This window comes from Silene latifolia, unplaced genomic scaffold (genome assembly GCF_048544455.1).
Source record: "Silene latifolia isolate original U9 population unplaced genomic scaffold, ASM4854445v1 scaffold_79, whole genome shotgun sequence".
Classification (NCBI taxonomy): domain Eukaryota; kingdom Viridiplantae; phylum Streptophyta; class Magnoliopsida; order Caryophyllales; family Caryophyllaceae; genus Silene; species Silene latifolia.
The window spans coordinates 4,047,201-4,058,697 of NW_027413701.1; the positions used below are offsets into that span (position 1 = coordinate 4,047,201).

At 38.4% G+C, this 11,497-nt stretch overlaps 1 protein-coding gene across 1 annotated transcript; it reads left to right on the forward strand.

Annotated features, from left to right (window-relative positions):
• The first annotated feature begins 738 nt into the window (after window positions 1–738).
• Window positions 739–10,621, forward strand: LOC141640356 (casein kinase 1-like protein 1). Its single transcript, XM_074449165.1, has 14 exons — window positions 739–933; window positions 1,027–1,067; window positions 5,326–5,395; window positions 5,695–5,843; window positions 5,926–6,021; window positions 6,166–6,236; window positions 6,379–6,440; window positions 6,533–6,596; window positions 6,680–6,764; window positions 6,865–6,991; window positions 7,161–7,243; window positions 7,357–7,423; window positions 7,728–7,870; window positions 9,719–10,621. Exons 1-14 carry the CDS (start codon window positions 858–860, stop codon window positions 9,989–9,991), a joined length of 1,407 nt encoding a protein of 468 aa, XP_074305266.1. The 5' UTR covers window positions 739–857; the 3' UTR covers window positions 9,992–10,621.
• Window positions 10,622–11,497: the final 876 nt, after the last annotated feature.

Here is an 11,497-nt window from a genome sequence, read left to right on the forward strand (position 1 = left end):
AATCATTTGATAAATTAAATTAGGATTTGTAAAATTAGGGTTTTTGGGTAAGAGTTGGTTTGGGTGGCAGAGGAGGGAGACGGTGGTGGCGGTCGGAAGGCCGTCTGGTCGGTGGTGGTGGTTGGGGCTGTGGTCGACGGTGGTGTCCTGTAGTGGTCGATCGATCCATTTTGGGTGCGTGAGCAGGGAGATGAGGGAAGGAGCAGTTGTGTTCGGTTGTTCAAGTGAGGCAAGGGACAAGGGGAGAGGTGGTCGGTGGCGAGCAGGGCGGTTGTCGGTGGCGATCAGGGCGAGGGAAGGGCGGCGACAGGGTGGTGGCAGGGGTGGGGGAGGGAGAATTGAATAGAGTGGAAATTGAAAATTTGGGGGAAATGAAAGGGTAAATTGGTCAATTGTGTACATGATTGAGTAAATCATGTCCATGATTGAGCATGACCCAAAAAAAATGGTACAGTTGCTTATAATAACTTGTTTTTCGTAGTCACATTTGACGGTAAAATAATTAAAAAATCTCAATTTTATTACTTTAGAGTTTAGACCAAAATAACCCATCTAGAGACAAATGAATTGGAGATTTGGAGCCAATAGAGAAAGAAAGCAATGAGAAACTTCCTTAAAGTAAAGACACCTCACCACTGACAACACTATCCACCTCACCTCCTTTTCTCTATCCTCCACCAAAACCTTCCTTAATCATCCAACTAAAACCCTAATTTCCCCCCAATTTACTCTTTTCTTCATTGATTCTCGCACGCTTTTTAAATTCATCTGATGGGGTTCTTCTCCTTCCTTAGAGTTTACTTAATCGCTCTTTCACCGTAATTATTTCAGCTGATTAATCGATTAAACAACGAAAAATGGAGCCTCGTATTGGGAATAAGTATAGACTTGGTCGTAAGATCGGAAGTGGTTCTTTTGGAGAAATTTATCTCGGTGATTTTCTTAATCCAACTGTTTAATTTATGGATTGAGTTTTAATTTTGATTGATTTGGGGTTTTTGTTAATTTTTGTTGTTGTTTTGTTAGGTACGAATATTCAGACTAATGAAGAAATCGCAATTAAGCTTGTAAGTGGTTTATAGTTTATGATCATATATTTAGTTTTGTATAATTTGCTTAATTACTTTGTTTGTAGTAATTGTTTTGGTTAGGTTAGAGATAGTTGTTTTTACTGAAATTATATGAATTTGAGGTAGATGATATCGTTGCGAGGAATTAGGGATTAGAATATAGTTTCAATTCTATGCAATGGAAGTTTCGAATTTGAACTTGTTTTGTGTGAAGTATATGCGGGGTTGAATGGTGAGTGATGTGTCGGGTAATGATTATTTCGTGGTAGGAGAGCAGTATTTTTGTTAGGCACGAACTGGGTTGCTCGATTCTTTTCCCGAGGTGACTAGATTGTTGCGAGGTTGATACTGCTGTACGAGTAATTGGTAAATTTGCTGTTAATGCAAATTTACAAGGTTTGGTTTACGAACATTAAATGGTTCTTAGATAGGAGAATTGGATCATTTGGAAGATTGAGCGATTAGAAATTTAAAATCTCATTAGATCAATTAAGGATCAAAAGAAGACAAAGAGTCCTCATAGTAAACTTCGCAAAGCCCCCAGTTTCGTTTTATATTTACTTTAACACGCAAAGAAGCCAGAAAACAATCCCTTCCTCAAATGGTGTCCAAAGAATGTCTAGCGTCTGAAAGTGTTCACATTTTTGGTTGGGAATTAAGTACTTAAGGTCCAACCAGAGACACCTATGGCATCTCCGTGGTTATTCTTTGTGTTTGGTACTACCCTTGTATTGAAGTTTAGCAGTGCAAAAGCCCTTAATTGATCCATAGCGCACCCAATACTTTTTAAAAATATCAATCTGACCAAGCAACTTCACAATAAAGTAAAAATGTTTCCATCATATGGTACTCACATTTGGAGTATTGGACTAAGTAGTATTGGTGCCCGGCTCCGCCCGGGCTACCTCTACTTACTATTAATTTTTTTTCATTAAATAAAATTATTTAAAGTTGCATAACTCATAAATATATCATTAATATATTTTTTATAACATATCCTAAAATTACGATGAAATAAATTTTGAGACAAATTCACTACTCCCACTATTAATATTTTACTCTTATTAATGAAATAATAGTAATAACATTTCACTACTTGCCCGTAATCATTGTTACTTTCACTACTCCCGCCGTAATTATTGTTACTGTCATTACTGTCGCATTAATATTGATAATTTCAATTGTAACCCAAACTATATAATATTTGCATTGAGATCCCTTAATCGGGTCCATCACACGGTGCTAGTGATTTAAAACTATATAGTATAATTAATTTGTATAAATTTCTTTAATTACATTGAAATCCCTTGGTTTCTGGAATTAATATATAGGATTGATAGCAGTACCGTGGCTTCGCCTCATGAGATTGTCATAATTGTGAATATTGCCTTTTACCATTGCGATGAATACTTTCAATAAAACTCTTAATTTCCCGAATAATAAACCTTCCAAATTCTATCATGGGCATGCCATCAAATAACAGTGTCCAATATCTTCCAAAGTAACGAAAGTCCACTCATACACTGACGTTTACAAATGGAGTTCCCATGAATGGCACACAAAGTTGACTCAAATTTGAGACAATGGCATTAATATGAAGTAGACAGGAATGCGGGGGGATAAAACAGAGAAGCATACATGTTTTCCACCCATTTTCCAAGAATTTAACATATTTCCCACCTTTGATTTAATCAAGCGCAACTATTGGTTTGAAGTTTTAGGAATGAAATTTCCAAGGGAAAGCATACTTGCTAGAAGTTACGGACAAAGAATATCATCCATTACTCTAGAAGCCGTAACAATTTCTAGATGTTGGCTGTCACAAAGAAGCAGATTCTAATAAAAAACGCCACAGCCCTTTGCCCAAAAGAGCTACTCCCCCATTTGCTTTTGTTGATCTGTTCCTTCCACCATTTCATTAAATCACCTAGTTTCCTCCGACCTGAGCTAACCACTACACATTCCTCCAACTTTCGAACCAACCTCCACCTTTGCCTCCGCCCATCTGCCTCCACCATAACCTTCTTGACCACCATGTACATTAAACGATCTCCGTTAGGGCTGCACAAGGCTAGTGCAACACCTGGCACAACTTCAGTGAGTGCTCCACTAGGACCTCTCTTCACTGGCAACATTGCTCCTGATCTGGCAACCACCATGACCTCGTTCCATCTTCTATCGCCCCTCGTCAAGCTTCTTTCCTGACTAAGTTCTAGCCTTTTCCCTCTCCAAACCAAACTCGAAAACTCACATATACGAGGAGATACTTCTAATTTTCGAAAATTAGCACCATTGCTGTGTTCGCCGTTTCGATAGGCTTTGGGTAGTTGTGGTCGGTGCTGCATCAAAGGGGGTGGGAGTGTGGTGGTGGAGTGGTGGTGTGCTTCGGCTAGTAGTTTTGGTGGTCTGAACTCTGAATAGTGTGCTGGGAGTGTGGTGGTGATGGTTTAGTGGGGGTGGGTGCCGAGTGATGAGATTAGTATTCTAAATTTCTAATGCAAGGTAGTTTGGTCTAATATAACGCTATTAATGCATTTTCTTAAGAGCCGTGCCAAAATCAAATGTGAGGAACAAAAGCAAATGGAGGGAGTACTTCTTTGTTGGTGAATTGAGCTATTTTTACCTGAGGTGCAATTGGTTACATATTTAATTAGGCTCAAAATTGTGTCGGTGGATCTTATTCCAAGGTTCACAGTTCTATTGGGAATTAACTTTGGGATGTACACTCAGTTGAATCGGTTTAGTTAGCTCTTCGTTCTTTGAGTTGTTTCTTGGTTTGAACTTCGAATGTTTCATAGTTATGGGATGATGAGTATGAGACAATGGGGAATTATATTTTGTTGTTATTTTATCTTTTTGATATGGGTGTGTGGATGATGTTGGTGGCCCTACAACCGCCTTAGTTTTTGAACGCATGCCTCGGACACGCTTAAGCTCAAGGAACAGTGACGCAGTATCCAAATTCCCAAATTCCTGGACGCCGTAGGCACTCTCTACGCATTAGGTGCAACAAACAAGATACACCACGATTGCGGATTTTATAATTGTTTATCTTCTAATTCTTATATATTTGTTATCTGATTATCCTATTTTACACGTTAACCTTCTTCAAAATTTCAATAAAGGGTTTGATGCAAAGTATTTGTATGTCAAACAATTTTTGTTGAAAAATTGGCACGCCTCATGTGCATGGGGCGTTCACCTTCACTTTGTGCCTTGTTCCTCATTTCCACGGGGTACTCATTGTCTCAGTGCCCTCATGGCTCTAAAACTAAGACTATGGATTTGAGGTTGCCTCTTTACAAAGCTAAAGTCTATTGTGTGGTATTTTGAGATACTAGGCCCATTGTGTACTGACGAGCAATGTTGTTAAAATCGCGATCCGGATCGTACGATCATACTATCCAAAAAGTGGAATACGATTCAAATCGTCATAGGATCGGTTAGGAACGAGTAGGATCGCATAAGATCGTACAGGATTGTGTAGGATCGATGGTAGGATCGTTTAAGATCGTAAAAGGCTTATTTGTGTTCTAATTTTGTGAAATTGTTGTTTCTTTCTACTTACAACTTTAAATTAAAGGTAAATGTAATGTTTAATATTATGGCTATAAAGATTTCATGTTATTAAATTGACTTTTAACATTATACTCCCTGTCCCGGTCATTTGTTGTCCTTTTCCATTTTTGGGTGTCTCAGTCATTTGTTGTCCTTTCTATTTTAAGAATGAACTTGATGAGTAATTTGATCATTCTCATTCAATTTGTTCCACTTGTCATTTAGTTATTGGTCCTCTCCTCTTTCCTTGGTCTTTGTGCCAAAACCAAAGGACAACAATTGACCGGGACGGAGGGAGTACATCACAAGTTATACCAAATTTTTTACATAAACTTGTTTATCCAAGCTATTTGTAGGATCGAACAATCCTCGATTTGATCCCACGATCCGATCCTACCCCTCCACCATCGATCCAAAGTTGGATCCCGTTCCTAACAACCTTGGTTACGAGTCTATCATTGTTAACCTATGTGATAACTGTGTTACCAACTTTGTGTCCTGAATCCTTACTCTTTTATTCCTTCATTTTGGCTAGTGTTCCTGTATCTACCTATAATTTTTTTTTTTCCATTTGTTAGCAGTTTCCTTTTAATGTTTTTTTTTCTTATAGCTGCTAGATCTTCACATTTGTGTTGTTTTGCTGTCTTGATTTGTTTCATTTCCTGATTGTATATGTCTCCTGCATTTATTTTTTCAGGAAAGTGTCAAGACAAAGCATCCTCAACTGCTTTATGAGTCCAAGCTGTATAGGATCCTGCAGGGAGGAAGTAATGGAATCTTTGCCCTTGGAATCCTAGATACTTCATGACATTCTTCTAACAGCAAGTCTCCCTTGTGACGTCACAAGCTTGCGACGGGTCAAATAATACCATGTGGGGTAGATAAGACAAAACAAAATGCTACTCTCTAGGCACTTTGTTTTTGTCTTATCTACCTCACATGGGTTGTATTTGACCCGTCGCAAGCTTGCGACGGATATGTCCGTCACAAATGAGAATTTGTGTTCTTCTAATATGACCGTTCTGGTTTACATATTTTAAATTGATTTATATACTTCTCTTTGTAGATGGAATTCCAAATGTGAGATGGTATGGCGTTGAGGGGGAGTACAATGTTCTAGTAATGGATTTACTTGGGCCTAGTCTCGAAGATCTATTTAACTTCTGCAGCCGAAAATTTTCTTTGAAGACAGTTTTAATGCTGGCGGATCAAATGGTAACTTTCCATATCTGTGATTAATTTAATTTACTAATTATTCCACAGAATGTTGCTGTTATATTCAACTTTCATCCTTCAGATTAATCGCATCGAGTTTGTACACTCCAAGTCCTTCTTGCACCGAGATATTAAGCCCGACAACTTCCTGATGGGCTTAGGCAAGCGGGCGAATCAGGTATTTATTTTAGATTTTAGGTGTGTCCCCGTGATAGGTATTTCTTTTATATACACGGGTTATGTCTGGCTTCTAGTGAAGCTTTTCCAGATATTAGAAAGACTACGTCTACCTGTTAACATCTAACTGTTGTTTCTTTTCTAGGTCTATGTTATTGATTTTGGATTAGCCAAGAAGTACAGAGATACCACCACTCATCAACATATTCCATACAGGTAAATAGTGTTTAGACAGTTTCCTTGTGGTTATTGGTGATCTTCATTGGCATATCTCTTAAAACTGGAGATTCTAATTATGAATCGTTAGAAATGATCTGCTAGACCAACGTTAATGATGTTTTGTTTCAAAAAAATGCAGAGAAAACAAAAACCTGACAGGAACCGCTAGATATGCTAGTATGAATACTCATCTTGGAATTGGTATGTTTTTTCTGCAGTCTTGTGTTAATTTCTAGCATTGTACTTCCATTGGAGTTTTCGCCTATTTATTTGACTTGACTTTCGTATTCTAGAACAAAGCAGGAGGGATGATTTAGAATCCCTTGGCTATGTGCTGATGTACTTCCTAAGAGGCAGGTAAATGATTCTTCCTCTGTCTATATGCTATTCAACCAGCTTCAATGTTTCACAGTTCACACTATTTTCGCGTTGTTTTCTAGTCTTCCTTGGCAGGGACTAAAGGCTGGAACAAAGAAACAGAAGTATGATAAAATTAGTGAGAAGAAAGTTTCCACACCAATTGAGGTACAGGATATGGAGTTCGCTCATTGTTTTGTTTTGTTTTTTGTTTTGTTTTTTGTTTGCTTTAATATCTAATAGTGATACTGAAACTTTATACTTCCAGGCCTTGTGTCGTGGTTATCCAACTGAGTTCGCATCATTTTTCCATTACTGCCGGTCATTACGGTTTGATGACAAACCAGACTACACCTACCTTAAGAGAAACTTCCGCGACCTTTTCATTCGTGAAGGTGTGCTTGTTTATCTTTTCTTTGTGTTCCATAACATTAAAATCAAGATCAAGTATCAAAGTCCTCATACTTAAATTTGCCTCTTCATCTCTTAAATTTTGTTCTTTGTGAAACAATTTAAATATACTCTCTTCGTCTGCTTTTATTTGAGAAATTAATTTCACTTCAGGTTTCCAATTTGATTATGTGTTTGACTGGACCATTCTGAAGTACCAACAATCACAGTTAGCTACTCCTCCAGCTCGCGCTGTTGTAAGTATATCGTGCTGTTCCAAGTATATATCTATGCTGTCTTTTGTTTACATATGGCTTCAGAAAGTCCTTACCTCTCTGTTCTCTTTTTGGGCGGTTCTCTGATGTGTTAGGGTGCTGGTGCTGGAACTAGTGCAGCAGTACCCCCTCTCCCAGCAGCTAATACTGAAAGAATTTCAGGTTTGTTTTCTGTTGTTATGTTGTGGTGCTTGCTTTATTTGAGTTCTTGCTCTTTCAACGTATTACTTTGGTAAGCTCAAGTTCAGTGTTAAACTCAAGGCATTGTTTTACCGTTTTCCATCAAACCTTCACACTCTCCATGCGGTTAACTTAGAAAGTGTGAATTTTAGCTCTTTTAACAGTTCAGGACACTAGTGCAAAGAAATATATGGCAGGTGGGGGTTGGGCGGAGAGAATTACAGCAGAAGTCATTAACTCATTATGTTTGCTTATCTTCTTTTTATAAATATTTCTCTGATTTCAGGCGACGAAGCAGGCCGGCCAGGTGTTATGTCTTCTGTAGACGATTCTCGACGGAGAATGTCAGGATCACTTGTGAACTCGGGAAGTTTGTTGAAGCAGAAAAGTTCACCTGTAAATGATGCCACTTTGAGCAAGGATCCTACGGTCAGTCTTTCTTTTTTTTTTTTTTTTTTTTGCTACCATGTTGTGCGACACTTTATGTTATGTCTTCAGATATACATAATGAATTTATTTTTGTGTTTGTACATTTGAGGGACTAAAGGGAAGCGCGGATGAGAGTCAGGAGTAATAGTGACTAGTGCTGGCTGGCTGCAGTAGCTAAGTGGTACTATGAAATATAGACTACTTCTATAATTGGGAATAGTAATCATCACCTAGGGCAAACACGTTTGTAATGGAGGTGTACTAACTATTAAAGAGTAACAAGTTAAATGGATCAGTTTCTGAAAGGCTGGTGCTGGAAGGAATTTTTCTAAGTTTATTGCTTCCCATGATATACTTCAAATTGGTCCATATCGGGGTATGAGTCATCTTTGGTCGGGTAATTGCATGTGGGTATGACATTTTTGGTTATTTTCAATGTAGATAGTTTTAAGTGTGATTCGAATTAGTGAGTCATTTGGTTTGCATTGGGTAATTTTTGGGTCAAATATATTTGTGGTCCAGCAATCTTTTGGATTGGCCAATTCAGCATTCTATCCGGGTTTCTGGTCGAGTCACGGTGATATTGATTACTGATGGTGCAGTTTTTTCACCGATAACAATATTTTTATACCTTTAATGTAGGTGTGTGATTGATGTCCATATTTTATTCTCCTTCATTATTTCGTGGTATTTTGTGATAAATTCTATATTGGAAAATTTAGTAGGCAATGATCTCAAGTTTAGCATATCTTCCGTTTCTGATAGACTTGTAAAGCGGGGTCAGTTGGTTCGGGTTTGTGTAATTGTATCTGATTAAATCGAATGCGTGTCATTTGGGTTAGCCGTGGTTTTGGTTCGGGTTTGTGTAATTGTATCCGATTAAATCGAATGGGTGTCATTCGGGTTAGCCGTGGTTTCGATTAGTTCAGTTCAAGTTCTTTTTGATCACTCGCCTTAATCAGATTGTCATACTACAGCTCGAGAGCAGGTTCAGTCGGGACCATTTCTCATCGGGTGATATTAGGGTTGGATTATTATTGGGTCGAATGTGAAGAATTGGGTCAATGTTCATAAATTCTCTCCACTATCAGTAGAATATTGTTGAACCATTCTCTTAACGGTATTAGAATTATGGGAGTTCCTGTAATTTCATACTCCTTAGCCACCTCTCTTGGCCACAACAACCATCTTAACCACCTGCCACTCATTCCAACTTCCGCCCTTCACCCCCACCATCACCTTCATTACAGCCATCTACAATCTGTCACCCATTCAAACAACTGCCCTCACCATCACAAGTCCACAACCATCAATTTCTAACCACCCGTTACCCATTCCAACACTTATCCAATTTGGCCTCGCCTAAGCTGATACCATGTCCGAAACCCTAATCCACTTTGTCAAACTTTTCTCATCCTCTGTCCCTATGCCTTTACCTTCTCCCACATCATTCACTTGATGTCTTTTACACATTTTTTTATCATGGGTGGGGTCATAAGAAGAGGTAGTAAGACATACGATGTGTCAGAAAATTGGGGCTACTTTTTGTCACCTGTACTTTTTTTTAATGTAATTCTAACCTTATTAGATTTGAGGTCCATACCAAAATAATTGATTGAAGTTTGGATTAGTTTGGGCAGGAGCAAACTTAGGTAGGATTAAAAATGGAGGATGCGCTAAACTTAAAATTAGACCCATTAGAATCTCATTTAATATTTTGGTAATTTGTCTTGATAATTTACTAGAATTGCACCTGCATATCTGCTTTAAAAGTAGCATCTTTCTAGCCTTCAAAGTTTCTCTTGCCATAACAATATTTGTTTTCATGTCTTACTGTGGTTTGTGTAGTTGTCAAGCTCAAATATTTTGTGGCGCCCGAGTAGTTTATTGAAGCGTGCTGCTATTCCAAGTAGCCGGGAAGCGTTGACAGGAGGTAACGACTCAGATCCATCCCGCTCTCGTACTGCTGAGGCAAGTCCCACAACAATTCCGAGGTTCTCAAGCGGCCAGAGAAGCTCACCAGTTGGTTCTGCCGGTGAGAAGCAATCATCTTCTAAAACCTATGACTCTGCGCTCAAGGCAATTCAGAGTCTACAATTTGATGATGAAAGGATTCATTGAAACAATGAATGTAATAAATAATTTACTGGGAAAAAATGGTGTGGTTGCCCTGGTGAAGGATCTTGTACTTAATTGAAGAGTTTAAGAAATGGCAATGCATATGAACGAAAGCAAGAAGCGGCCACTACTCATACTTAAAGGCGAGGTAAGGTTGCTTTCGTGATTCGCCAATACACACATACCCTTGTTGTGAAATCACCAAAATTATTACTCCGTATTATTATACTCTTCATGAGTAACACGAATTGTCAATATCTTTCCTGTCCTTGCCTGCCATTTTTTCAGCTATGTTGTATTTGTTGTACTATTTCATCTCCACCTTCCTTGCCTCGCCTCCTGAAGGCAAGCTTGGTGTAAGGAGCCGCACTTTAGCCGCAAAAGTACCGGACCGTGATACTTGGCATGGCCAGAGGAGGGTGCCTTTTCTGTCGCGTCTGGCCATCTGCCTTAGAGAATGTCAATCTTTTGTATTCATGCTGTAAATATCACAAATATAGGCTTCCTTATGCCTTACATTTACGCCACTTGGGAGTGTCCAAGAATGCAATATATGAACAGTATTTCATGTGGCCATTTTTATCATGCTTTCAAAAGATCGTCGGATAAAGATGAAACAGTTGATTGGATTCATGTTTTTTTTTTTTCCTTTTCTTGGAATTGGGTTTTCCAGGCAAGCTAGGAATAGCCGTGGTGTACGTGGACCAAATACTTCGTAACATTTAGAGCTGCCATGATAAATTTTTCGTGTCCGAAGGAGAGGGGCACACTTTGTAACTTCTTTTTTCCAAGAAAATGGAAAGTAGTACTGTCATGCTAGAAAGCAACCGACATTTGGCATATTTACATTTTTTTTGGTCATGAGTTGACGGCATTTAGACTTTCCTAAAGAAGCATATGGCTGCATCCAACTTGAAACAATAGGTCTTGGTGTAGACGGGTGGGGCGTATTGACGGGTAAAGACCTCTAATAAAATGGGTAGGGGGACAAGGTGGGGTACCTCCCATGTGGTTTCCACTTTAAGGCAAATGGGTATTTTGTGAGGAGAAATGGTATCCGTCTATATGTATAGACGGATATTGTCCGTCTATAATGAGAATTTGTGAACTTGAAATAACCCCTAATTGGAAATGATTTCTCTAACGGAAAACGTATCTGACGGAGCAGTAATGTAATCGATAGACTTTTCATACTTGAAAAACATACAAAATCAAATGAGAATGATGATGTATATTTCAAATCGATTTGATCTGAAATAATTGTAGAACACCGAAAGATGACTTGAATTGACTAACAATTAAAATGAATCCAGCCCAATTCGAGAGGATCCGAACTAAGCTATATCCAATCCTTCCTGAACCCGGTGGAACGAACTGATTGATGGGTCCGTTCGTTAATATTTAAGGCAAATAGCTCTACTCTTTTATCCATATACAAGGGGAAAATAGTTGAATCACTTACTTTCATAATAAATATATAAGTATATTTTTTGTTAAAATATGAAAACA